At 55.9% G+C, this 26,703-nt stretch overlaps 1 protein-coding gene across 7 annotated transcripts; it reads right to left on the minus strand.

Moving 5' to 3' along the window:
• Positions 1–676: 676 nt before the first annotated feature.
• KRT80 (keratin 80) lies at positions 677–26,703 on the minus strand. 7 transcript variants are annotated; one of them, XM_077110753.1, is made up of 12 exons: positions 26,605–26,703; positions 25,923–26,032; positions 24,702–24,733; positions 23,975–24,605; positions 18,004–18,212; positions 12,333–12,393; positions 11,946–12,041; positions 4,594–4,758; positions 4,021–4,146; positions 3,238–3,458; positions 2,730–2,785; positions 677–2,594 (listed from the first exon to the last, which is right to left on the minus strand). In XM_077110753.1, exons 4-12 carry the CDS (start codon positions 24,272–24,274, stop codon positions 2,473–2,475), a joined length of 1,356 nt encoding a protein of 451 aa, XP_076966868.1. In that variant the 5' UTR covers positions 24,275–24,605; positions 24,702–24,733; positions 25,923–26,032; positions 26,605–26,703; the 3' UTR covers positions 677–2,472. The 7 variants fall into 7 exon arrangements, with proteins under 7 accessions (XP_076966868.1, XP_076966870.1, XP_076966865.1 ...); XM_077110755.1 differs by lacking the exon at positions 25,923–26,032 and having other exon boundaries at positions 23,975–24,402; positions 24,702–24,774; XM_077110750.1 differs by lacking the exon at positions 25,923–26,032 and having other exon boundaries at positions 24,702–24,774.

Below are 26,703 nucleotides of genomic sequence, written 5' to 3' on the forward strand. Positions count from 1 at the left end.
GAAGTCCAGGGTTGAGGAGCACCTTCTCTCTCCAACCGGACTGGCAGTTTCTGCAGGTAGAGGAGTGGAGAGCAATCTTAGGTGCTTTAGCACAGAGCTGAGCTTGGACAAGGTTCTTAACCCTTTTGAGCTAGAATTTGATTTGGCAGGCTTAGGCCTGTACTCATCAGAATATATTCTAGATGGTGCCGCCTGAGAAGAAGTGTTTGAGGAGGAATGCTGCACCGCTCGGGGAATCCCCCTTGACAGCGCCTGATAAGGGGCCCGCACGGTGCTTGGACATGTCAGAATCTGCTGAGAACATAGGTTGATGTTGGCATGGGCTGTTTGTGGGGTGATGGGGCAGGAGAACTTTTTGTGTCCAAGTTGTATTGGCCCAAAAATATAACTCGGCCCCCCTTTCCCCATAATTGGGAAATCTCCAAAGTCCTTCCATCAACCTGATTGACCAGTGACAGACCGATCCCAAAAGGAAGATAAATGCAGACACACGGCTTTATCCATGGACAAATCTCAGCACTTTATTCACCCCTTGGCAGGGAGAAGGGGGCACCGCCCCAAGACAGTCAGCCCATCAGATGGGGCGGCTGGGATATATGTTCTCTATCCAGAAAGATAGTGTATACCGCATGGATTATGCAGAAACAGGAAGGGAAGCAATAAGTTAAAAGCCACATAAGTTATGAAAAAATAATATATATATATTTTATAAATCTTGTATCCCCATTGAGGATCTGCTCCCTTGGAAACCAATAAATAGCCTGAGAAAAAGCAGCAGCCAGCAACCACTTTGGGGATTTCAGGGCAGGCTGACGCCTTCCTGACACAGAGATGAGTGTATATCCCGGCTCCCTCCAGCCTGAGAGTCGGTGCCCTTGGGCGCCCCCCACAGGCCTGGAGGGGCTTCAGGCCTAGGTCAGGCCAAGGCTGGGGGCCACTATGTCCTGGAAAACGAGATGAATGAATTGAAGGCTGGGGCTGAAAGAGGAGGGGAAGGCAAGGGGTGGCTGGGGGAGAAGAGAGAGAAGGAGAGAAGGACGCTTGTTCAGTGGAAAGCTGGAGCTGCTAGGAGCCCCCTGCAAACTTCAAATGTGAGACACAGAGGAAGAAAGAAACACTCCTATAAAACCCCCAGTGTTGTTAGATGTAGAACTTTTCTCTTTGGTTGAGCCTTTTTAAGACTCTCCCTGAGACTCCCCAGCCCAATCTCCAATCTCGAGGACTCAGGGGCTCCCAGACCTGCCTGCACGGCGCCTTCTTCATGGCTCCATGGGAGGCCGGGAGGAAGGAGGGGGTGGAAGAGGTGGAGGGCAGAGAAGAAGCTATGAAGAAGAAAGGAGAAGCTGAAACCTCAGAGGTGTGGGGTGGTCCTGGGTTCTTCAATGAAGGCAAAGGAAGGGGAGGGCCGGGCTGTTTGGCCTGATGGAGAAGAGAGTAGGGGGCCTGAGAAGTGGGATTCATGGGAAATGAAAGCGCTAGGGCTTCATGGTAGGGGTGGAGCTGGGGGTCTCCAGGACCTGGTGCTCCAGTCATGTGTTTGGGCTGGGAAGGGCCTGCCTGGACTGGGGGGGCAGAGAATAGGGATTGTGAAACCAGGGGTGGCAGGGAGGTAAAGGGAGGATATAATTCTCCTGCCTGGTCCCAGGCTACCATCTGGCCTTCCCCACCCCAGGGAGCTGATCATGGCAAGAATAGCTTCCAGAGACCGTGCTGGGAGCTGGTTGGGGGTGGTGCCCCCAAGCCCCTGCTGGTCCAGTTCTGACTGAGACCTGCTGGGAGGGACCCACAGGAGGAAAGGGACAGGGGTGTCTGGGCTGATCACAGAGGGCCAGGCTCAGATCCCAAACACCCAGGGTCCCTCTTCCCCTGGGTCCCTAATACTTTCAGGCGTCTGGGGAGCCCTGGTGGTGCAGGAAAGCCGGAGGTACTCAGCACCAGCCTCCCCAGGAACTCCTGATATTGGGTGTGGGGGCGCCCAGCAGTGCTCGCCAGTCCCCAGTCCAGGGGCTGGAACTGGGTTGGGCAAACGAGGGCACCAGCCTCGGTTCTGACCCAGAGGCAAGGTAAGGCTTGAGATGTAAGTTTAGGGCAAGGGCTGGGCAAAAAGGTCAGAGGGACCTTGGTTAGAGCCCTGTATTGGGGGAGGAGCCTCAAGGAGGGAGGAGGCAGAGACAAAACTCATCCCAAATTCCAGTTTACCCAGTGAGGAAAACCTCCAGTCGGAAGGTTGGAAGGGTGGGACTGTGAGATGTTGATGTAGAGTGGAGCGGACCCGAATATCCGGGGACACCCCTCTCCTACCCCCAGGCTACCCATAAAAGGCAGTCAGATTTGGAACCTTCCTCGTCTCAGTTCCAGATCAGGTTTTGCTTTCCCCTCCCAAGCTAGAGGCTCCAAGCTGCTTTCTCGAGTCTAGCTTAAGTCTCTCCTGCTGCAGTAGGAGTGACCTGGGATTCCTAGGGTCCAGCTGCCTTAGCCTGAGGCCTCCGACTCCTGTGAGAGGAACTTCTCCGACATTTCAGTGATTTTGATCATGTGACTTTTGCTGCTCTTCTTGCGGGCAGGGGCCGTGGAGAAGCCTGACTTGGAGGCAGCTACAGGAGAGATGAGGGGTGGGGGAGGGAAGGGGCTAGGGGTTGGGAGCCACTTAAAATGATGCCTTTCGGGTCATGATCCCCCTCCACGCTGGCCCCCTCCCCACCCTGGGCTCTTGGGGCAGGTAGACTCACCATGTCTGGATCGGGGCTGCACGGTGCTGACCTTCGTGGCTGAGGGCAATTCCACCCTAGTGGGGGGTAAGGTGGAGACGGTGGGATGTGAAGAGGGCTTGTGGCTTAAGCTGCCCTGAGGTTAGAGACCTGGGGTCTGGCAGGAGGAGGGGAATTCCTGGCTGCCATTTCCACTCCCCCCAGGATTGCCCTGCTGTGTGGCCCTGGCTGGCCAGCTTGTCCTCTCTGGGCCTCTGCTAACCTTTACAGACCACTTCTTTTGAGAGAATATCATTAAATATCTACGAGGTGGGGCGTGTTCATGATCAGCCGTATTTTCTAGGTGGGGAAACTGAGAGGTGAATTAACCGAGTCAAGATCCCCCAGTTTCTAAGTGGCTCAGCCAGGACTTGAAACCAAGCCCTCCAGACTCCCCGTGCCAGGCTGGAAGCGGAGGCTGGCTTTGCGTGGGGCTGGTCCCCCAGCCCTCCCTCTCCCCTGGCCCTTCCCTGCGCCCCTCGGCCCTCACCGGCTCTCCTCGCCCTCCAGCAGGTGCCTGTAGGTGGCGATCTCGATGTCCAGGGCCATCTTGACGTTCATTAGCTCCTGGTAGTCCTTCAGCTGCTGGGCCATGTCCTGCTTGGCCTGGTGCAGGGAGCTCTCCAGCTCCGCCAGCTTGGCCTTGGCGTCCTGAAAGGCCAGCTCCCCCTCCTCCTCGGCCGCCTTGATGTTCTCCTCCAGTTTCAGGCACTGCAGCGAGGATGACAGAAGGAAGGAGTTAGAAGTTGGAGTTGGGAGGGAGAGAGTGGGCCAGGGCCAGGGCTGGAGCCCATATTGGGCCCCGGTGGGAGCGTGTGTGGGGATGGAAGGCTGAGTCCTGGCATTCCTGGGCGTGCAGTGGCTGCAGTGCAGTAAGGGAGTTCAGTGAGAACTAAGGACGCTTTCCGGAGGCCAGAGGGAAATTCCACTGGCCACCATGGGAGAGTGTCCCTGGGGCCTCCTAACTAAGAGGCACTGGCCCTGGTTGCTTGTCTAGGCCAGAGCTGGGACCCAGGCCCCTGCTCTCGCTCTCTCTCTCTCTCTCTCTGTGTAGTTGTGGGAGGCCTGGGAGGAAGGGAGTAGGCTCTGGGCTTGTATGGTGGAGTCTGTCTGATATTCCAACAGCCATGGCCGATTTACAACGTGCAAAGCTCCTGTGGTCTTCTTAACCACCTCAGGAGCCTGTGCCACCCTTGCATTTGATGGGAGGCCGAGGCCCACAGGCACGAGGGACCAGGGCGCTCAGTGTGCGTGAAGCCTGTGCTGCACTCACGTGGCTCTGGGCGGAGAGGATCTGGGAGCGGAGCTTCTGGATGCGCACGTTGAGGTCGGCAATCTCGCTGCGGCAGCTCTGGAGGCTTTTTCCGTACTCGGCCGAGCAGGCGGCCCGCTCCTCCAGCTGCATGGGCCGGGGAGGAGGTTGCACGGAGGGGCAGCTCACCGTGTCCCTCTCAGCCCCCTCACCCCTCCCTGACACTCTGCTCCTTTAGTTCATCCTCCCAGCCCCATATCCTCCTCTGCAACCCACAGCTCCCACCCCGACCCCCTAGCCAGCCCCCCGGCACGTCCCTTCCTGCATGGTCTCCCAGCTGCCTTAGACTGAGCCCCTGGGTGGCGCCCACATAGGGCCTGGTGCTGCAGGGGGCACTGGCCCTGGGCTGACCTTCTGACTGCCCCTCGGGGCCTGGCACGTTCCCCACCCCTGCCTGAGCACTGACTGCCGCGGTCCCGGGCCCTCTACCCTATCCTCCTCATAGAATCTTAGAGCTGCAAGAGACCCCGGCCACGGCCGGCCCAGCCCGCGGCCCCCTGCCCCGCTCCTCCGCGTGGGGCCGGCCGCCCACACCTGGCTCCGTGTGTACGCCGTGGCCTCCTCCAGGCTGCGGGCCGTGATGGCGTCGTACTGGGCCTTCACCTCCTCCACGAGGCCACTCAGGTCGATGTGGCAGCGGCTGTCCAGGCCCACAGTCACCGACACGTCCTTCACTTGGGCCGCCAGGTCCTTCAGCTCCTGCTTGGGCACACAGATGTGGGGGCTCAGGGCTGGGGGAGGGCACGGGGACCCAGGCCTTTCACCCCAGGGTGAGCAGAGGGAGGAGCAGCTCCCTGCCTGGCTTCCTGAAGCCACGATCAGCTTGGGCTCTTGGGAAGCAAGTCTACACCCGCTGGTCCCCCCCTCCCCAATTACTCCCCCTCTCTGAGCAGAGGGGAGGGTGGCAGGGCACCCCTCCTGGCTCCAGAGGCCCACCCTTCAGGTTCCCCATTCTCTGCACTGGTGCCCTCTGCCTGGCCGAGGGAAAAAGGCCCAGGCATGGGGCGAGTCAGGCCCCCTGTCACCATTACGGCTCTGTGGGGTGTCACTCCGCCTCCCCCATGGGATGGGGAGCTCCCCGCCTTTCCCTGTCCGGGCCCCCACATCTGGCACAGGGTCTGGCACAAAGGAGTGCCCCAGTTGGTTGAATAAATGTTGGAATGGAAGCTCCCGTGCGTGGTGAGGGGACGGGTGGGCTGGAGGCTGACAAGCTCGCACCCCCTCCCCTGCCGCCGTGGAAAAGGGAACAGGCTGCCACAGGCCGAGGCGCTGCTTCCATGCGGAGACTTCAGGACCAGCCTGGGCTTGCCAGGCAGCCACAGCAGGATACAGCCACAGTATTTCCTTCCTCTCCTTCCTATTTCCTAGGGGTCCTTCCCGTCCTCTTCCCTGCTCAGAAAATGCCAACCCACATCCCTAGAGCCCCCCTGGAAGTGACAGAGTCTACCATTTCCCTGAGTGCTCGCTCCCCCCCAGGGCTGTGTGCCGAGGGCTTTCTGGGTATCCTCACATTTAGTCCTCAGGAGTTGGGTGCCCCTGTGAGTCCCAGATTACAGAGAAGGAAACTGAGGCACAAAGAGGTTATGGAAGCCGCCGTGAGGGGCAGAGCTGGACTCCAGAGCTCTTGTTCTCTGTCGCTGCTGCGTCCCCATTGGAGGGATGGGGTCCAGAAACTGAGGTCTTCTCCTTCTTCTTTTTTTTTTTTTTTTTGCCCTAGACCAGCTTTCTATCATGACTGCAGCCTGGCATCTTTTGGGTCAGAATGCTCAGCCTTGTGCAGGGGGCTACCTAAGGGCTGTAGGGTGTCACCTCTGGGTGCTGGGCCATTTCCCTGGCGGGACTCATCATGGGAAGGAGAGTAAGTGGGGAATAAACAGAGTGTCCTTTGCTAACAGCACACACAGAGACTCAGTGGGCCACACCGAGACAGGGAGGGGGCCAGGCAGGAGGTGGGGGGCCTCCCCCGTAGGCAGGGAGGATGTGGGACTGGGGCTGGAAAAGTACTCCTTTTGGCATTCACAGTCTTTCCTAGACCCCTATTTCAATCATCATATTTCAGGTAGGGTCCCCATTTCCCTGATTGCCTCATATGTTTTTTTTTACTCGTTTCTTTGAATCAGGATCTAAACCAAGATCCTTACATTGCAATTGGTCCATAAGTCTCTTAGCCTCTTTTAGTCTATAGCTACCCCCTCTATTTCTCTGGTTTTTTTCCTTGCAATTTTTTCTCACTGGGGTAGGGGAAAATAAAACCAGATTGTTTGCACTGTAGAGTTTCCTGCAGTTGGGTTTGACTTATTGTCCCGCTGTCCCAGTGTTTACCCCATGCTTCTCTGTCTCATGGATTTCCCGAAAACCAGCAGTTGGCTAGAGAGGCCTGCTCAGACCCAGGCTCAGTGTTTGGTCTTCTGGTCTCTGGTTCTGCCCTCAGGCCCCCTCTTGACCCTCTGTGCACCTCATGCTCAGAGAGGCTGTGGCTGAGTCTCTGGTTTCTGTACCTGGTGTTGGCTGCTACTTCTGAGCCCCTCGCTGTAGCTGTGGACTGCAGGGGCAGAGGTGGGGCCGCTGGAGCCTCACGGGCAGCTGTGGCCTCCTGCAGCGGGCTGCCTTTCCCCTGTCTGCTTGCCTGCAGGTCCCTACCCACCAGTACCTCCCGGGGACAAGCGTGGGCTCCTGGAAAAGGAAGCTTGGGCAGTCGCAGGCATTCCGAAGCCCTGAGCTCAGTGACTGCCTAGACCAGGCCAGCTGTTCTCGGTGGGGGGGCAGAAAGAAGGTCTCCTGCTCAGGAGTTTTGGTTGATCTTCAAACAAACTTAACAGAGATCTCTGTGCTGAAGCAGGCCAGGGCACAGCCTGAGCCAGAATGAAGTTGGTGGTTACCACAGACTCACGCCCACCACCGCAGCCCCTGCTTGTCACCAGAGATGGACATTTCCCAGATGGCAGTAACACTCCGGCTGTGGACAGTTTCAGAGATGCAGCGTCAGGGTATCTCAGTGGCATGGGAGATTCCGGACAAAGCCCTGCGATGGCACTTCTAGCCCAGGCCTAGTTTGGCACTTGCTAGAGTCCAGGAAAAGGACTGGGCATGGTCAGGACTGGGCATGGTCAGAGTGAGGAGCAGGACGTTCCCGTCGAGGCTATCATGATTGGCAGGACATGGCTGCTGGAGCAGCCTCCGGTTCCTTCTGGAAAGAGGCAGCTAAGCCAGAGCTTGGTGAATAAACACTGGAAACGGAGGGCTCAGAGCAACCCCAGAGCTGTTCAGACGGCTGGCCCGGCCGAGCTGCAGAGCGTGTGTCGATACTCCCTTGTGTGGCGTAGGGGTGCCACTGGGAGATGAACCCCTCAGAGGACGTGGCTGCCAAGTTGGCAAGGATTCAGCCAAGTGGCAGGCTGGAACTTCCCCAAGGCCAAGCCTGAGAGGGATGCTGTGTGTGGCCTTCGTCACCGAGGTCCCCGGTCAGGGCAGGAGGTGACCCCGATGGGTAGCTAAGTGCTGATCAGAGACATGCCATGCATCAAAGGGTGGGAGTATTTCCCTAAGATGAAGGTTGCAAATTTGGATCTAGTATACGAAACCAATAGCTCTGGCTGATGCAGCGAGGAGTCTGGTTCTGATGCCAGCAAGTCACACCGTGCAGAGTGACAGGCTGAAACCGTCCTGGGCCTGTTCCACGGCTACAGCCCAGATAGTGGAGGGAGGGCAGGATTCAGGAGGACAGAGACCGGGAAGTCAGAGGATTAAACCGTGTCCTGCACCAACACACCCTCATAGCCTGCAGCCATGCCTGATACTCCCCATGAGAGAGGCCAACTTAAAACAGAAAAATGGAGTGCTTCATGCACAGGGCTCTGGATACCACCCCCTCTTATTAGCTGGTTAGTCCCAGCCCAACCCAGTTTTTTTTTTTTTTTTTTCATGGGCAGGCACCGGGAATCGAACCTGGGTCTCTGACAGGGCAGGTGAGAACTCTGCCTGCTGAACCACTGTGGCCCGCCCCCAGCCCAGTTTTTAAATCTCTTTGAGCCTCAGTTTTCTCATCTGTAAAATAGGTAGAATTATAGAACCGAAACCTGCCAACCTTTATTAAGAACCTACCACATGCCAGACACTGCTCTAAAGGAATGTTTGAGGATGTAGTAACAAAACCAATCCTCCCAGCAGCCCAGTGAGGTGGGCACTATTAGTCTCCCCATTTTACAGAGGGGGGAAGTGGAGATTTAATAATCTGTTCAAGTCACATGATTACTGAGCCAGGATTCACATCCAAGCTGCTCTAAAGTCTATGCTCTTTAATCATCATGACAAACTGCCTAGTTTTTAGGGTTGTTTTGAAATGAGATTAGGTGTGGAAAGCACTTAGGGTGGTGCCTGGAATACAGAAGGTACTAGATAAATGTGAAGGTGACTATTCTAATTGGTAAAGGCGATGAAGCTGGGGTGAAAGGTCTAGGGGCAGGTGCGAGAGCTGCTTAGACTGTGGTCTCTTGCAGGATGACCGTCCCAGGTGGTGCACCTGGCTGCAGGGACTACCAGCAGGGTCCGCAGCTCATCTCCCTGAACCAGGATCCATGGGTGGGGCAGGGGGCCTTCTGGCTGGACACAGCCAAGCCTCGGATATACTTGGGAGCAAGAGTTGACCGTGAAAGCTGAGGGTGAATGTGAGCCTTTGCTGGCCTGGGTCCTCTCACCAGTCTTGTGTCCCTGGAGGGCTGTCAGCCATGAAGCCTAGTGATGGAAGTGAGGGGTGGAATGGTCCCCGAGGAGGCCACAGTGCTTGATGAGGTCCTGGGCAGCCCTGTGGCCATCGGCTCTTGCCCAGCTGCTTAGGAAGAGCTGTTCAGAACTTGCCTGGACCCTACTCATCCGGAGCTTTTCATGGACATCTGGAGGGCCCATGAGGCCTGCGGGTGGGGCTGCCAGGATTATGCATGCACACGTGTGTATGTGTGTGTGTGTGTGTGTGTGTGTGTGTGAGTGTGTGAGTGTTAGAGAGGGAGGGCCGTTCAGTGGTGCTTTTCGGATTTGGTGCCTGCTCCAAGGTTGAAACTGAGTCAGCTCTCTCGGGGTGACTCACTCTCTGCCATACCTTTCTCCCACCAAGGCAGCCGCGGTTGGCACCTTCCTTTGCTTAGACCTGTGTCGTCCACTATGGTGGCCACTAGTTACTGAGCATTTGAAATGTGCCTCGTCTGAATTGAGATGGCTATACATGAGATACATACTGGATTTCAAAAACTCAACATGATGGAAAGAATGTGAAATATCCCATTCTTTTTTTTTTTTGCATGAGCAGGCATCGGGAACTGCACCCGAGCTATCCCATTCATTTTTAGATTGATTACATGTTGAAATAATAATATTTTGGATAAACTGGGCTAAATAAAATATACTTTTAAAATTGATTTGATCTGTTTCCTTTCTTTTTAAAAATGAAGCTACTAGAAAATTCATAAGTAAATACTTGGCTCACATTATGTTTCTCTTTTTTTTTTAGCAAAAGTCAGTTTTGCCTTCTCAGCCTGTACTGCTAAAGGAAGGGAAGCACGGTCTTTGCATCCCAACACCAACCAGCCACCTTGCTGCTTCCAGAAGTAACAATAACAGTGTGTTGAGCACTTCTATGTTTCTCACAGTCCCTTCTCCACAGCAGTTTTATAAAAGGAAAACTGTACCCTGACACCCACCTATGCATCACCCTTCCCCAGAACCCACCAGTGGCTGCCCATCTTACTTAGAAAAAGATTCCCTACCTGGTGCAACTCATGCCAGGTTCTCAGATTTGTCATCTATGGCCCCCTGTGCTGTCCTCTTGGCTCCAGCCCACCTTTTTCTTTTCTTTCCTCTAATCACCAACCTCACTCCTGCCTTAGGGGCTTTGCACAGCTCTTCCTTCTGCCTGGGATGCCTTCTCTAGTAATCTCCACTGGGCTGGATCTATCCCATCTTTGGGCCTCTGGCTGGCGTGCACCTCTGCTGACAGCTCCCCCAGATCCCCACCGCCAACTACGGGATTGGAAGCTCTCCCCTTCCTCCAGTGCTATTGCATCTCCCCATTTATTTATTTTTATTTTTTTATTGACTTTTTTAATCCTAGCACTTATCACCCTCTGGAATGATCTGGTTCTGGTTCAGATATTTTTTTTACTTGTTTATTTCCTGTCGCCTCTCACCTAAGCTGTGCACTCATCGAGACCAGGGCCTCTGCCTGTCTTACTCAGCGCCGTGACACTGGTGTCTGACACACAGTAGGCATGTAGGAAACATTTGTTAAATGAATGAATGGAGTTCGCCCTTATCTCAACCTTGCGAGGCTCTCTCCATTTTACAGGCGAGGAAACTGAGGCACAGAGGAGAAATACCTTATTCAAGGTCATAGAAATGGTAAGACAGAGATGGGATTGGGGCTCAAGGGCTGCAAATTCCAAATGGAATCCACAGCCCTGGCTATTGAGACTTGTGGGTATGTCTCCAGCAAAACCCAGGTATATCACTGGTAATGCCCAGCCTTCTTTCAGTTACATCTCTATGTCTGCAGGGCCTTCATTCTGCCTTAAAGCTTGGGCTCTGAGTTTGCCAAGAGATGTAGGTGGGCAAGGTGGAGTGCAGGTTCTGCGCCATCAGCCCTGCTGACATCTGTCAGGCTTCATCAGCCCATGTGAGCTTGGGCAGAGAAGCCCTTGGCCCACTCCTCAGGCCGATCAGTGGGCATTGTGCCCTGGGCAGCGGGGCTTGACCTGGCTGTGGGGGGCTTTGGCAGGGATGTAAAACTTTTCAGGGGGGTGATCTGCCTAGGAGGCTGCCTTCCTGCTGGTCCCAAGGCTCATGGCGTTCTCTCTGCTCTGCTACCTCCCCTAGCCGCAAACAGGTCTCAGACCCATGGAAGCCTCAGTTAGGGGCTGAGCGTGCTGGGAAGGAGTGTGCCCTGTGCTCGGCCACAAGCTCCTATCTCCCGTTTGCTGTGGTCAGTAGCCCGCAGGGCCATTTTAGCAGAACTTCACGATTGAGGTGGAGACTTGGAGGTCTGCTCTGACCTTGACTGCACTTCCCAAGCTTGGCAGTTGCAGTGCACAGCCTGCCAAGGCCCGGCATCCCCACCAGTGGCTTGGCTGTGCTCTCTGCTGACCCGAAGGCATTTGTGGAAGGGGACTTCAGCCTAGGAGAATCACCCCTCACCTCTTCACCCCAAAATAATGGCCGTGGAGAGGAGGACACCTGTTCTGAAGGATGCCCAGGAAGCAAAGGTTGAAGCTGAGGGGTGGCAGACGGTGTCCCTCAGTGGGGTCCACAATGATGAGTGCACTGGTGGCTGGCTGGGAATATTGGGTCCTTATCCACTGAGGCTCAGCTGAGGCCTTGGAGGACCAATGAGACTGTGTTCTGGGGCACTTGCTGGGCCATTTTTGTCCCCCCAGAAGCCAGACTTGTCTGGGAACTAGACTACAGGTCTTTGTCCTTGCTGAAAGGGGAAGGGTAAAATGCACACCTATCAGAGCTGGGTCTGCGGGTGCTGAGATTTGGGGTGCAGACTAGAGAGGGACTCATTTGATGAGAATGGTTTTTCGAGGCCTCCTGGGTCCCCGCCTCTGCACCCAGCCTCCCCACCCTTGCCTGGATGCTGGTCCCCCCCACGCTCCTGGCATTCTGTACACACACCAAGACACGAGTTCTCCCTTAGAGGGTGGCCTTTTGGGAACCTGCCCATGCAGCAGGCGAATGAGATTCTTGATTGCAGCCAGGTCGGGGGTTGGGGAATCATTATGTCTAGCTAGAAAGGGTAAGTGATGCTGCAGTCCCGCTCCTCACAGGACGCCCTCCCCACCCCTGCATCCCCTTCCCATGGACACTGACTGTTGGTTTGAAGGACATCCCATCTTGCTCACCTGCTCGTAGATGGTTTTCATCAGCTCCACGAAGCTCTGCAGGCCTCTTAGCTTGGTTTCCAGTTCAGTCCGTCGAAGACACTCAGTGTCCAGGTCCTGGGGGTTAAGAGCAGAAGAGAGGGATGGGAGAAGGCATGGAGCAGCCCAGAGCAGTGGGTAGGGGGGAGTTTGCTTCCTGAGTGAGAATGGTGTGTGTGGGGGCACTTGGCTCAGACTCCAGGAGAAAGGAGCAGGGTCAGGACAGGTGCCTCTGTCTATCTGCTGCTTTCTGTCTGTCGGTCCTGGGCATCAAGCCTCTGAGGCTTTTGCTTGAGGATAAAGGAAAACAGGTGATCCTGAGGACAAAGGATGTAGGGAAGGGGTCCCGGAAGAGGCTGAGGCTGTTACCTTCTTCAGCTGGACAAAGGTGAACTCCATGTTTGTGCGTTTGGAGATCTCTTCCTCATACCTGGGAGAATGGAAGAGGGAGAGGCAGGCCCTGAGGCTGGTACTCAGCTGGATGTGGGGGGAGCTTGGGGTTCGGTTAACCCTTCTTGGGCGGGGCCACAAGGCCTCTGCTCTCTCATTTGGTGCCTAAGCCAATTAGAATAAAGGGCCCTTCCTTCAGGAGAAGGCAACCCCATGTCTTCTAGGATATATCCCCTCCCCATGAAACCCTGCCTGGTGCTGTGTTTGGTGAAGAAGACAAACCCACCTCGCATTCTCTCACTCCCATACCCTCTGGATGATCTTCCAGAGGCTTCTGCCCCTCTTCTCACTTGGCTCTGCATTCACCTCCTCCAGGAAGCCTTCCCAGTTTGTACACTTTGGTCCTTTGCCTTCCCCCAAACTCCTCCTCCAGAAGCCTCAGATTTGAACAAGCTATGCCTTTGGTCAAGTCTGTTCCCAGCCCCTTGCTCGTACCTCACTTTCCCCGCAGTCCCACTTTCCTCCCTCCTGAGCTTTGTTAGAAGGTTGGACACCATCCTGCCACGTTCCCTCTAAAAGGAGGAGAGGAAGGACATGGGCTTTGCAGTCAGATTGTGATTTGGGGCAAGTACCTTCACCCCTGCTCTGTGGCTTCCTCATCCATAAGGTGTGTGTGTGTTGGGGGCAGAGGGGAGTTGTGACGAAGTCATCCTCCACTGCAATGACTGACAAGTACAGTCAGGTTTCAACACAGGTGGGTTTCCTCCCTTCTCAGTCGTACCCCCTTCTTACTCAAGTCCACCTGGTGTTGGGGGCAAGGACGCTGCGGGATAGGAGAACCAGACCCTGGTTTCTGACCTTGCCCTCTTCCTCCAATCGAGACGTTTGTCTCGGCCCCATGGGGGTAGGTGTCTGTCAGCCTCAGACTTCCCTACCTTCAGCCTGCCCCAGTATATATGGTGATTTGTGGCTTCCTCTTTCCCGCCCTCCTTTCCAGAGAATGCCTGAATCACTGGTGGCTCTAATTACAGCCGCCTGTCTGTCTCAGTCCCTGACCTTGCAGAGCGGGCAGTGTCACCTATGACCATGCCAGCTGGCCACACCTGGCACCCCTCATGCCTTCTCCTGCACCAGCCAACCTAAGGAGCTGAGGGGTGGGCTGGCCTAGAGGGTCCTTAAGAGAGGCTAGAACTGGCAGGGGCTCAGCTGGATGTGGTGGGAGCTCGCATCAGTGCTCCTGATGCAAAAACCCACCTTGGCCTTGGCTTCCAGGAGCCTGAGAGATGCTCTGAGGGTGCAGATCACAGGGGCTAGGGCAGAGGGGTTGGTCAGGGAGACTGTTCTGGAGCCTGGGGACTGTCACAGCAAATAAAATGTCCAAGAAGTACCTAGGTTGGGGCAGGGAGTGGGAGGTACCATGGACCATGCCTGCCCTGTGCTGTGTGCTGTCCCGGCCCTCTCTCCTATGAGCCTCAGAATCCCTGGCTAGGGAGGTCATGTTGGACCCATTTTGCAGATAGGATATGGAGGCTGAAAGGAGGGCTTGGAGGCTACTGTGGTGTGGTGGTTCAACCTGGACTCTGGAGCCCAACTTCTAGGGCTCAAATTTTGCCTTCCTGGCTAACTAGCCACATGGCCTTGGACAAATTATTGTCTACATCTCAGCTATGACAGCAGTGATGTCTGAGGAATCCATCGGTTAATACGTAGAGTGTTAAGACCGTTGCCCAGCACCTACTAAAGCCAGGACTATTATTGTCACCCGAGCTCAGGCCCTTGACCCTGGCCTCTCAGCAATCCTGGAGAACCATGGGAAGCCTTGTTGCAGAGATAGCTGGGTGGTTCTCTGCACAGCCTTCACATTATTCTTAATCCTCAGGGCTGGGATGTCTTGAACAGGCTTCCCATTGGAACCTGGGGGGCTCTCAGGAATCCCCTGCCCTGGAGAGGGGGTCTGAGAGAGCCCCAAGCTAAGAAGCCCCTTATCCACTGGCTCTCCCTGCACCGACCCTGGGGCTGAGCCTTCCCCTCTACCCTCTGGATAGCAGAGTTTCCTTGGCCTGGAGCAGGAGACTGGGGAGAGAAGTGGGAGGGGACAGGGGGGCTCTGAAGCACCAAATCTCTTCCTTTCCTGCTCACTGCTCTTTCCATCCTCCGTGAGCCCTTTCTGCCGCCCTTCTCGTGAGTCGTCCTGATTACCGGATCTCTGATTTCCACGTGGCCCACTGAGGAATTTCTTATTGCTTTGGGCCTGCACTCCAATTTATTTTTAAATCTGTCCTCTGAAGATTGTATAGTGATGTGGCTTTCACAATGTGACTGTGTGATTGTGAAAACCTTGTGTCTGATGCTCCTTTTATCTACCTTATCAACAGACGAGTAAAACACATGGATTAAAAATAAATAAATAAATTTTAACAAAGTTAAAATAAATTTAGTAGATTGAAATGCTGGTGATTAATGAAGGGGAGGTGTAAGGGGTATAGAAAAAAATAGGGGAAACAAAGGCTAAAATATATGGGGTAGATGGAAATGCTAGCAGTCAATGAGAGGGAGGGGTAAGGGGTATGGTATGTATGAGTTTTTTTCTTTCTGTTTCTTTTTCTGAATTGATGCAAATGTTCTAAGAAATGATCATGGTGACGAATATACAACTATGTGATGATATCATGAGTTATTGATTACATACCAAGAATGGAATGAGCATATGGTAAGAATGTTCGTGTTTGTATGTTGTTTTGTTAAAAAAAAACATCTCTCCTCTGAGAAGCCTTAGAAGGAGAACCTCAGGCCTGGGAGGGGGGACCATGAGCCCCATCAGAGCTGCCTTGAATTTGCCCTTGGCTGGGGAGGGGAGGGGGGCAGCTTTGTTTCTCACCAAAGAGAAATCTGCCAGGGGTCTAGGGGAGAAGGGCAGGGTCAGCCTAGGGGAAACTGTGGCCTGGCACGTGCTCTGAGAAATGCTCCCAGCCCCGAGAAGGCTGCCGGGAGTGTAGGGGCTGGGGGGACACTCATGGCATCTGTGGGTGCTGCAAGGGGTCAGTAGGAGTAGCTAAGACGCCCCTGGGGATAGGCTGGTGGCTTGGTGTGACATGGGACTGGGCTGGACCCTGGGTTCCGGTTTAGGGCCAATCCCCATAAGGAACTGATAGGCCATCTGTAGGCTTTAAGTGAACTAGAAAAAGCTGCCTTTCCTCAGGGAGTGTGCAGTCCTGTACCAGCCTGATGCGTGGCTGGATTTTAGCCCCCATCCCCTCCTCAGCCTGATGCTCCTGTGCAGTGAACAGCTTGCACAAGTGGCATCCCTGAGTACTTGTTGTGTGGCCTTGGACAATTGGTTTCCCTTTGCTGGGTCTCTGCTTCCTTCTTAGTACACAGAAGGGGCAGACTAGCTGATCCTGGAGTCCCCGCCACCTCAAAGCTTTTGGAAATCTCTGCCTCGGTAGAGGTGTAGGTAATGCCATTTCCCCCAACCCCCCCAATCCTCTGCCAGTCACCGGCTCCCAGACCTGTTCTCAGGCCCTTTGCAGCTTGTTTATTTCTGGGAGTGAGGCTGATCTCATCGGCCTGGTAGAGGCAGGGCACAGCCCCTCCCTGGCAGGGCTCGGCGGGCGTCCTGGCTCCTGGGGCCGCAGGCTCTGCACAGCCAGGCTGTAGCTTCCTCGCCTCTGGCTTGCAGGCCCAGAAGCCCCCAGATTCCCTAGACCCAGATTCCTGTTCCCCTATCACGGTGCTTCCCTGTGCCCAAAGAAGGTAAAGTTGAGCAGAAGGTGGATGGAAACCAGGCAACAAGCCAAATGAGGAGGATGAGTCAGATGAAAACAACAAGTAGTATTTGTCCAGAACTTCCAGTTACAAAGTGCTTCCGTTGACACCATCTCGCTGGCCCATGGAAGCAGCCTCGGGGTGGCCGGCTGAGGTTCGAGATGGGACTCAGCACGCAGGGCTGTGTGAGTGACAAGCCCCTGCCCTCTCAGGGCCTCGGTTTCCTTCCCTATAAAAGGAGGATCTAAGGCTCCTTCTAGCTCTGCCATTCTCCGATTCTTTGAGGGCCAAAGACCTAGTAGGTATTGGTGAAATGAATCATGGGTCTGGTGAGCTGACATAACTTTCCCCTGACTGGTCAGGTGTCAGGAAGGTGAGCAGCTCAGGGCAGGTGGACAGATTCCCTGGGACCTCTGGGAGGGTGGGGCTGGTGGAGAGGTGGCCCCAGGTGCCCCAGGTCAGGGAGGACCCCGGCCACCAGGCCAGCCGGGCTAGGCTTGCAGACCAGGCCTGGGTGACTATGAAGGTCCAGCTATATCATTCCACAGATGTGAAACTGAGGTCCACAGAGCATGGGGCGCTTCCTGCGTGACTGTCCCCCATGATCCTAAATGAGGCCTGAGCAGGAGCGGTCAGACAGAGAGGTGGTGGGCAAACCAAGCCAGATACTTGGACTTCCCTGCAGGCTGTGCCACCCTCTGGCACCTTGAATGAGCAGCGCTTGGCGCTGGCCCATGCACTGGAGGAGGGGAGAGGGGTTCAGGCCACACCCTGTGCTCCCTTTACCCTGGCCCTAGGAGGGGGTGGGGGCAGGGCTCAGCCTCTGCTGCTCTGCCTCAGCTCCGCCACTGAACACTCGTCCCTGGTGCCTGGCCCGTTGCCCAGCCAGAGAGGGCTGTGTCTCTCCTGAGCCACCCAAAATGCCTGGTCTGCCCCACTGGACTGGTCAATTCAGCTCAGCAGATCTGTGTCAAGTATCCACTGTGTGCTGGGCCTTCAGCCTTCTAGGGGGTAGGAAAGCCGCCATTTATGACTGGGGTATATGGGGAGTTGTGTCCAGAAAGGGTAAGTGATGCTGCAGTTTCCAGTCCCCACTGGATACCTGAGCTCTCCACTGAGCCCCCTTCCCAGCCTCAGGTTGCTATCAATGATCATTACCCCCATGCACACAGGAGGAAACTGAGGTTCACATGGTAAGCAACTTGCGAGGAGCAAACCTTTTCCAGTCTAAGCCTTAACCACTGGACAACACCGTCCATGGCAGCTTGTCTCCCTATCTGTCTCCTCAACTAAGTCGTCACAGCATCTGGCAAAGCTGGGGCTGTGTTTTCTTCATTTCTCTAGTTCCCAAGTCAAACTCAATGCCTGGGACACATTGCCTCTGGGGGATTGAGTCCTTGTTCAAACAAAACCCACTCTTTCCATCCTCTGCCTGCACCCCAGCCGCTCCCCTTTCCTTTCCAGCTCATTTGAGATCAACATCCAAAGCCACATCCAAAGCAGAAGCCCATCTGTTATTCTAGCGAGTGACATAATTTCCCATAGCTAGCGGGCTGTGTGGGCGAGAGCTAGTGCGTTCACGGCCCCAAGAAGAGGCTGTGCAAGGCAGGTGATGCGGGCTGCAGCGGTGCCAACAGTGGTGAGCTCGGTGCTCAGCTGGGAACCAGCCGTGAGACCAACTCTGTTGTAAGGGACATATCTGGGGTGGTGGTGGGAGAGTCAATCTAAAAATCCCTGGTATTTAGAGGACTGCCAGGCACATAGTAGATCCTCACTAAGTATTTCTAGAGGAGAGAAATGCTCCTTCTCTTCCTTCCTCTTTCTCTGGCTGGTGTGCTCTGGACCTCCCACCTGAGGAGCTCCCCTCCGTGGTCCCTCCACCTACTTGATGCGGAACTCTTCGACCTTCTGCAGCGCCTGCAGCAGGTTGGTCTCCAGCCGCCCCCTCTCCTGGCTCACTTTGCGCAGCTCCTCCTGCAGCTGTCCCTGGAAGTGCTCGTAGAGGTGCCTGAGGTCGCAGGTGGCTGAGTCCTGGCCCTGCAGAAAGCTCCAGCGGGTCTCCAGCAGCTGGTTGCGCTGCTCCAGGGCTTGCACCTGGGAGGGCAGAAGGGTGGTGGTGAGGGAGCTGGGTGTGGATGGCACAGGGGCTGAGGCCAGGGACCAGCCAGCGAAGCGCCCACAGAGGCACCCAGTGAAGTGAGGGCTCCTCAACTGCATACAATCACCCCAGGCCCTGGCTGGAAGCTTTCAGAAGTACTCTCCAATTCCTGATTGTTCAAACGGAAGATGGTGAGATAAGGAGGGAATGGGAGAGAGGTGGAGTCACTTAAAGTCTCCCTCCACCGCCCCCCCTCCCCACCCAGATGCTTAGGCTGCTAGCTGAGGGAAGGGGGAACTAGGATGTGAGATTGCCTGCAGCTGACAGGCTTCTGGTGCTGCCTAGGGCTTGGGTGGGAGACCTCAGGGAATGTGAGGTGTCAGAAACCCATCTGCCACCCCCTCCTCGACAAGCCTGGTCTCATTCTGTCTTGGAAGCTCAGCAGGGTAGGGTCTGGTTAGTACTTCGGTGGTAATCCACCCGACAGACTCGGACTTGTGTCAGCTCTGAGCCTTAGTTTACCTACGAAGTTGGAAATAATGTCGTCTGCCCTGCCCGCCTCGAAGAACATGGGGGTATACTTTGGAATAAAAATAACAATGGCAAATGCTTATGTGGCGCCTACTGAGTGCCGGTTCTAAGCGCTTGCCCTCTTTCCCTCATTTAAGTCCCGCAACACCTCGATGGAGCAGACACTATTATCCACACTTTACTAAGGGGGAAACTGAGGCACAGAGATGTTCAATATCTTGCCCAAGATCACAAAATTAGCAAATGGCAGAGCCAGACTTGGAATCCAGGCAGTTTGGGTTTCAGCCTCTGCTCTTAGCCCCTTCAACACGTGCCTCCTGTCTCCTGCTTGGGTTGCCCTTCCGGGCCGCCTGCTGCTTCCAGTTTGGGCAAGTTTTGCCTCCTCCCTCCGGCTCTCCCGTGCAGACTGCTGCAGGGCTCCCACCTCTGGTGTGGCTCACTCCACGCGCTGTCTGACTAGCTGGGTCCCTCTCGGCTCCTCTCCTTCTTTCCACCCTGCCTGTCCTCACCCCCGGTACTCTCTTTTCCACCATCCCGGCCCTTCCCCCCTCCCCATAGGTGCACTTTACTCGCCTTCTGCAGAAAGTCTCCATGACGAATGATCGGCTAGAGGCTAGAGTGCTGAGGTCCTCAGTTTACCCTCTCCTCATTTGTCCTTCTTACCGTCCCTCCCATCAGGCTGGGAATGTCTACTTTCCTTTTGAGGTCCCCACTCCTGGGTGCCCAGGATATGGGTAGGCCCTGAGGGCCTGGCTCCCGGGCAGCGTGGGCTCTTGCTGGCATGAGGATATTGTGATAATAAGCCCAATAACATTCCTGACGACGATGGCAGGCAGGCGGCCGGGCCCCCTCCCGCCCACGGCTGGCACAGGCTCACATGCTCACATGGTCTGAAGGGGCTGCTGGAGACTTTTAGATCAGCTGGTCCATCCCCTTCACTTACTGGGAGCAGATGGAGGCCCAGCGGGGCAAGGGCCGTGTCCAGGAGCCACAGAGCTTTCCTGACAGGCCCATCTGATGGCCACCGCTGCCTCCGGACCTCCATGGGCTCCCTGCTGCGCCTGAGTGTGGCTGCGGGGGCGGGGGGGGGGCTCCTTGCACTCTCTCTCTCTCTCTCTGTCCTGCCCGTATACCCAGGTTTCACCCCCAACCCCTTTGTTTTCCTGAGAAGATCTGATGACTTTGGGAAGTCCCCTCTGATATTCACACTAGACGTCACCAGCAGGAATGACAGCCGATGGTATATGATGGTGGCACTCATGGGCTGTCATTCTCCTGCTTAATTCCCAGCTGTACAGGAAAGCTCTGCTTGCAGCTGACCTTGAGCCTACCATCTGCTGCACTTGCAGCCAAACAAGTTCGGTAGGGATGGAGGTCAGGAGGGTTTCTCACACCTGTGTGTGTGTGTAAGAGGGAGCCTGGTGGGGGAGAATATCTGCTCACCCCACCTTCCCTCCGTTTTGACAAGCAGGAGCCCTGTGTTTACACTGAGGGTGGGGTGAGAGGAGAGATGTGAAATTCCTTCCTCCACCCATGAGCAACCGAAAAGAACTTCACACCAGAAAGTTCTTCCTGTAATCTAACCTCAACCCCCTGAATGTTTCAGCACTAGCCCCTTGGCGGATGGGGAGCATTTGGCCAGCCAATCCAGCCACAGGGCACTTTTGGTCTTAAGGGATCAGGAGCAGCCCCCTGTCTCTGGCTGCCCTTAGGGGAGTTGCTTGTTGTCTCAGTGGGTGGGGATAGAAACTCATCCTCTACCTGGGACGTTCTCTATAGGAAGGGTCCTCCCTCTTGGAACAAAGGCCAGGGGAGGGCAGATAATCCAGGTGCCCTGTGAAGAGCCAGGTTAATTGCCTCCAACCTGCCAAGGTTGCCAAGCCTCACCGCTTATTTCTTTTCCTCTCTGTGCTGGTTGTATTTACCCTCCACCCCAGCCCCGCCATGCCTTAGAGCATGTGGTGGCAGCTCTAGGAGGAGCCCCAGAGATGCTTGGTTTATTTGCTTCTCCATCTTACAGATGAGAAGACTGAGGCTTGGAGGCCCAGAACTCACAGTGGTCCAACTCCATGGTGCTGGATGGCCCAGCTAGAAGGCAGGGCCGGGACTTGGCAGAGCTGTAGGGAGAGATGTGCTGTATGCTGGAGAAATCGAGGAGCCCAAGCTGGAGTTCTTGGCTAGGGATCCTTTTGAGGGAGGGAGGCTGACCACACCCGGGCTCCAGGTCCCCAACCCAACGGGTGACAGTCTAGGCTGGCAAGCTTAAAGGGCAGTGCCTCTGGGGCACGCGGGTATTCTTAGGTAGGGGGCTGAGGGACTCAAATCCCTCACCTTCAGCCAGAAGTTGGCTTTGCCCAAGGAAGTTCAGTTGCTTTGTCAGATTTGTGCCCTCCTGCCTGTGTGCAGGCAGTTGGCTCCAGTGATTTCCTGAGGTCCCTCATTGCCTCTACCCATCCATCTCCAGACATTTCACCACCCTCTTCGGTTCCCTTTCTGTAGACTCTTGTCCCTCCTGGGTCCCCTCTGCTGTCTGCATGTGAAGGTGAGCAGCCCAGCCGGCAGCCTCTGCCCTGCTGCTTCTCTCTCCCGCCCCCCCTTGCCCCCAGCCCTTCCACCTGCATGAGCTCAGGCCCACCCTAGAGCAAAGCACAGCAGAGAGGAGGACTCTGAGGCACTGAGAGGGTTAAGCGGCTCGCCCAAGGACCCATCCAGCAAGTTGCACAGCCAACCCTGCCCCCCACCCCCACCTGGCAGGCCTCTGGGAGGCTCCCTCCTCCTCTTCCTCCCCCCTGGTGCTCAGTGCTGGGCTGAGAAAGGGGATGTGCAGGCTGAGCCCTTCCTCTCTCCTGGCCTTGCCCAGATCCCCAGCTCTGCGTCGGTCTGGCCTCTGGCGCCCAGGCCCTCACACTTTTCTCTGGCTGGTGCTGCTCCCCTCCGGTGAAGTTCCTCCGCTGCCCTCCTCTAAGGTCCCCTCCTTCGCCCCTTCTCTGGGCTCTTGTCTGGAAGGGGTTAACTGGGTTCTCGGAGCAACCCGGGCCAGGGCCTATTTATTTGATTTTTTTTATATAACAAAACCCTTAGAAAGCACCTGTCATGTACCAGATGTGTTCTAAATGCTTTTCAGAATGATCCCATTCACTTCTGACAAGCCCATTACACCGATGAGGGGGCACAGAGAAGTTAGATAATTTGTCCCAGATTGCACAGCTGGTGAGTGGTGGAATCAGGATTCAAACCTGAACATGCAGCTTCAGATTTCACACTTTTAACCGCTGCCTGCATCCACCCAGGCCCTCACTGGCCTTACAGAGGCAGGAAGGGAGCAGCATGAGCTAACACACCTTCCCCAGGGGTTGGTGGGTCAGTGGGGACTCCTTAGGGCACAGCCCTACCGATCAGGGCCCCCAAGGGGCTGGCTTCAACCTCTCTCCACTTGGCACCCTGAAATCTTGAGGCTTGGGAGACTCGGAGCCTGCTGAAGACATTACAGGGCATAGGCCTGGCTCCTGGCACAGGACCCCAACCCCTAGGATCCCCTCCCTTCACCTACATATCCCTCCTGTCCCTGTGGCAGAGGCACAGAGTGATATCAGCTCTGGCATTCAAGGGAGCAAAGTCACCAGTCTCAGCCAAATTACAAAGCACAGCGAAGCCTTCCTTTTAAGGAATTAAGCTGGGTATGGAAAGGAGGAGGCTCTGCAGGAACCTGTCTCCCAGTGGCAGCTGGGCTGTTGTCTGAGGGAAAACCAGGGCTGGGGGAGGGATGCTCCACCTCTGTGGACAGTTGTCCTGCTCTAGTTACTCATTCCCCCTCCACAGACTCCGACCCTGGGCACCATAGCTGTGGACAAGGAAACTCTGGTCTGGGCGTGTGAGTGGGAGAATAAATAATTCCCACCTCAGAGACTATTGGCTTTATGTCTCACAGAACTGAGTTTAAATCCTATATCACTTGCCAGCTGTGTGGCCTTGGGCAAGCTGTTTAACCACTCTGGTCCTGGGTTTTCTCATCTGCACAGGATGAGGAATGGAACTGCCACTGCAGAGAGTTGCTATGTGGGCTAAATTGCATCACATTTGAAAAGTTTCTGCAGAGAGCCAAGTGTACAACTGATGCCAAGAAAGTGTTACTTTCCTCCCTCTGTCCCTCTCTTAGCTAGTGCCCCCATCACACAGAGGAAAGGACCACAAATCAGAGAGACCAAAGTGTGGACAAGGGCTGGGCTAGGGGCAGAAGGATGGCACATGGATTTACTGGGAGGATGAGAAAGGTTGCATTTTCCTCATCTGTGCAATGGGCATAAAGATACCTGCTTTCATTAGGCCATCGAAGGGGATAGAGATGTGAAGCATCTGGCACCATGTCTGAGAAATAGCAAATCAGTGGCAGCTGTTACCATTATGATTTCTTTTCTTGGGCAGGGCTGGAGGGAGTGAGCTGGAAGCGTGGTCAGGAAAGGCTTCTTGGAGGCAGCCAGTAAGGGGCAGTTGTGGGAAGTGGGCAGGACTCCTTAAGGAGCTCTGTGGCCCTGGCCCTAGGGCAGAGTTGGGTACAAGTGCCCCAGACCAGTGTGTAGGCTGTGGGCAGGGAGGTCTGGGCAGTGTGGGAGTGAGGGCGCTGGGGACTCACTGCCTCTCCGCGGGCTGGTGCCTGAGGCCTGGCTGCCTGCTTTGACTCTCGGCATCCATCCCCTGCATTCCTATCTCCTGACGTGCCAAAGCTGCATCCTCTCTCGACGACGCAGCCTCCTTCCTGGGCCCCACACACCCCCTCGGCCCTGCTGGCGCTTCCGACCTTGGGAAGCCAAGCCAGGCAGCCTTGGGAGAGAGGCTGCAAGGACAGAAGCCTGAAGAATGGACATGAGTGTTGGTCCTTGGGAGGTCATCTCTGCTGTCCACCTGCCAGGGCATAGGACACCAACCATTCCTACTACCCTCGGCGTGCTCCTCCCCGGTCCACCCATGGGTGCTGGGTGACCCCAGGCCATGCAGCACATTACTATCCAGCATCCCTCGGAGCCCCTCCTGGCTCCCTTTCACTGCCTCCCATCCCCCCTCCCATGCCAGGATGGATCAGGGACTTCCCTCCCCATCTGAGAGTGGGGCCACGCCGGCTCCCCATTGGCTGGAGGCGGGGGTGGGGCATGATGCTCGGTAAATACAGAGCTCAGCCACCTGCCCAAACTGTCAATCCTTACTCTCAGGACCCCACCCCACCCCGACTCACCTTGCCAATCAGAGAGGCAAACTTATCATTGAGGGTCTTCATCTCCTCCCTCTCCTTGTTCTTCAGCTGCTGGATCGCTGGGTCCAACTTGAAATCCAAGGGCACCAGCAGGCTGCTGTTGACGGTCACCTTGGGGATGGTGCCCGACGGCCAGCAGCCCGTGAGGCTGCGGGAGCTGAAGCCCCGCCTGGGGTCTCCGTGGCTGTCCCATCCCGAGGTCCCAGGCCGGGGGCTGCCGGCCGGGGTCACCTCGCAGCTGCTGAAGCTGCTGAAGCCAACGACGCAGGAGCGGCAGGCCATCGCGGCCCCCCGGCCCGGGAGCAGGGAGGGCGCGCGGGGCTGGGGGAGCGGACAAGCGTGCAAGGGGTGGTGGCGGGTGGCTGCGTCCGGTCGCAGCCAGGGCAGGCCAGGGACTGAGGAGCAAACACCTGTCGTGCAGTGCTCATTAGCTCGGCGAGGGCGGGACGCCTCCGAGCCCGACCAACCTGTTAGATGATGGGGCGCTCCCGCCCCCCTCCGGCATCATGCTCGGTTTCTCTCCCCGGGCAGGGGAGCTGGTGCACTGAGGGGGCTGGCCACGGGCACCCCTCCTCCCCCAGGCTTGGCTGGAGGAGGTGCAATGGCAGGCCAGCTGGGTGGAGAGGGGATGGGGTCTGCAAGAGGAAGGAAGGGGGGGCTGGGGGAGAGAGAGAGAGAGAGACTCTCACCACAGACCTCAGCTGCATACCTGAAGGCTGACGTATTTAGGCTCACATACTTCTGGAAAAGATGAGGCAAGACGCAGCAACCTTAGTGTCAGGCTGGCATGGGGAAACAACACTTTATTATTCATTTTCTAGCTGCCAAAGAATCGCCTTGGTTTACCTTCCTGGGTCCCCTCCTTTCTTTCCTTCCTCTCCCCACCCTCTTCCATCAGTTCTATCATTTGTTGCCCTACTAGGTGCAGCCAGCTGTCTCAGGCTGGAGAGGAAAAGATGGTCAAGGCTTTGGAAAAATGAGAGCTGGGGTTCAAAGCTCAGCTTAGCTGCTCACCATGGGGGGTGGGTATCTCATGTGGGCTGCTACATTCCTGTCCCCATTTGTAAAACGGGCATAGAAATACCCACCTCCCAGGTGGGAGAGTATGCAAAGCACTGAGTGGACTACTGGGTACAACAGCCGCCCTGTGCCCTGTGAATGGTGCTGATCCCTAGTGCCTGCCTTTGGAGAGCTGGGTGTGGTGGGGGCAAGGGGTGGGGGGTCAGCTGCAGCCCTGCCTCAAGGCCCCCTTTCCCCTTTTCCCACTCCATCCTCCTCTCTTCTCTAACGCCTTCACTTCTTTCATCTTAATATTAAGTAGATATAGAAAAGACACGATTTTGCTACCACAGAGCCTCTGCTGGGCAGCAGAAGCCTCATACCAGTCTGCGGGAGCTCCCCTACTCCCCACAGTTCCAGGGGGTCCCACTCTTCCAGTTCTCCCAGCTTCGCCTCCTGCCTTCCACAGCGGTCCAGCCGCTACCCTCTGCCCTGACCTGATGGCTCCACGTGCCCTTCCTGGACCTGGCCCAGCATCTTGGGCTGTGCGGCAGGATGGGCTCCCAGGCCCTGGCTGGGGCGGGGGGCATGACAGAGAGAGAGGGTTGTGTCTGGGAGGGACAAACCTGGTGGTCAGTGATGGGAGGGGTCTCAGTCCCCTCTGGGACCAGAGAAAGGGGGAGCCCCTGGCCTGAGTCACAGGGCCCCCACCAGGCCTCCTGTCTCCCAGTCTGGACCTCGTTCCTGCACCCTGGGGGTCTGGCTCACTGCAGGTCTAGCCGATGCTGGTGGAGAGTTGGCAAGACGTGCCTGGGTGCGGTGTTGTCCGTGTGCCCACTTCTGACCCGCGCTGCCCTCTTCCCCACTCAGCACGCACCAGCACAGCACTCCCCCCCCCCCCGCCCCCCGCCTCCCATCGCTCTATCCTGACCTGGTGTCCGGATGGCATGTGGTCAAACGCGGCCTGCTGCCCTCAGCCTCCCCGCCGTCCCTGCGGACTCAGTGGGGATGGAGGCAGCAGGCAATGGCAGCATCTGGGCTCTGCACATGTCAAAATAACAGCTGACATATTGGGTATGCCCCAAATGCTGTATAAAGATTAGCTCTCTTCGCCCTCCAGACAACCTTTTGAAGTTAGATGTTTTAATTCTCATCACCCCTGATTTACAGAGGAGGAAACTGAGGCCCAAAGGAGCTAAAGCGCCTGGTTTAAGGTTGCACGGGTTATCAGGAATGAAGCTGAACCCACACAGATGGAGTTTTGAGCCCTTGCTCTTAGCCTCTAGGTTTTGTGACCTCTGCAAAGGGCGTGAGGCAGAAAAGGAAGCTGCCTTCTGACTGTCAGGGGCTCGGTTCAGGGCAGTCTTGCCTCCAGTTTTCTGCAAGCTGTACACCTACTTCTCATGAGCCCCTCTGTGTCATTTCTTTCAAGTTTGCTATTTCTGGCTGACTGTTGCTGGCTTCAGCCAGCCCTTGAATTTTGAAAAGTCACAGTTAATTGCCAAGTTCCTACTTGGAGCTGGCTTTCCGGGGCCTGTCTCTGGGGTTTGAGCATTGGGTGGCCTTTCTTAAGGGTGGCCTCGTCTTTCTGGAGGAATGCAGGGCGAGCTTACCTGTGGCTCTGGCTTGGGGCAGTGGGACGTGGGGTCCCGGGCTGCTGCTGCTTCTCTGGCCCGGCAGAGTCTCTCTTGTGTGCAGTCAGTATAGGCGTC

This window comes from Tamandua tetradactyla, chromosome 7 (assembly GCF_023851605.1).
Source record: "Tamandua tetradactyla isolate mTamTet1 chromosome 7, mTamTet1.pri, whole genome shotgun sequence".
Classification (NCBI taxonomy): domain Eukaryota; kingdom Metazoa; phylum Chordata; class Mammalia; order Pilosa; family Myrmecophagidae; genus Tamandua; species Tamandua tetradactyla.

What these genes read in the sequence shown, in the direction of transcription:
- KRT80 (XM_077110755.1), bottom strand. Translation starts at nt 24,274, where the DNA reads ATGGCCTGCCGCTCCTGCGTCGTTGGCTTCAGCAGCTTCAGCAGCTGC. An exon ending in CCTTTGTCCAGCTGAAGAAG is followed by an intron (nt 12,042 to 12,332) that starts GTAACAGCCTCA and finishes CTTAACCCCCAG; the next exon opens with GACCTGGACACTGAGTGTCT. An exon ending in TGAAAACCATCTACGAGCAG is followed by an intron (nt 4,759 to 11,945) that starts GTGAGCAAGATG and finishes GTGCCCAAGCAG; the next exon opens with GAGCTGAAGGACCTGGCGGC.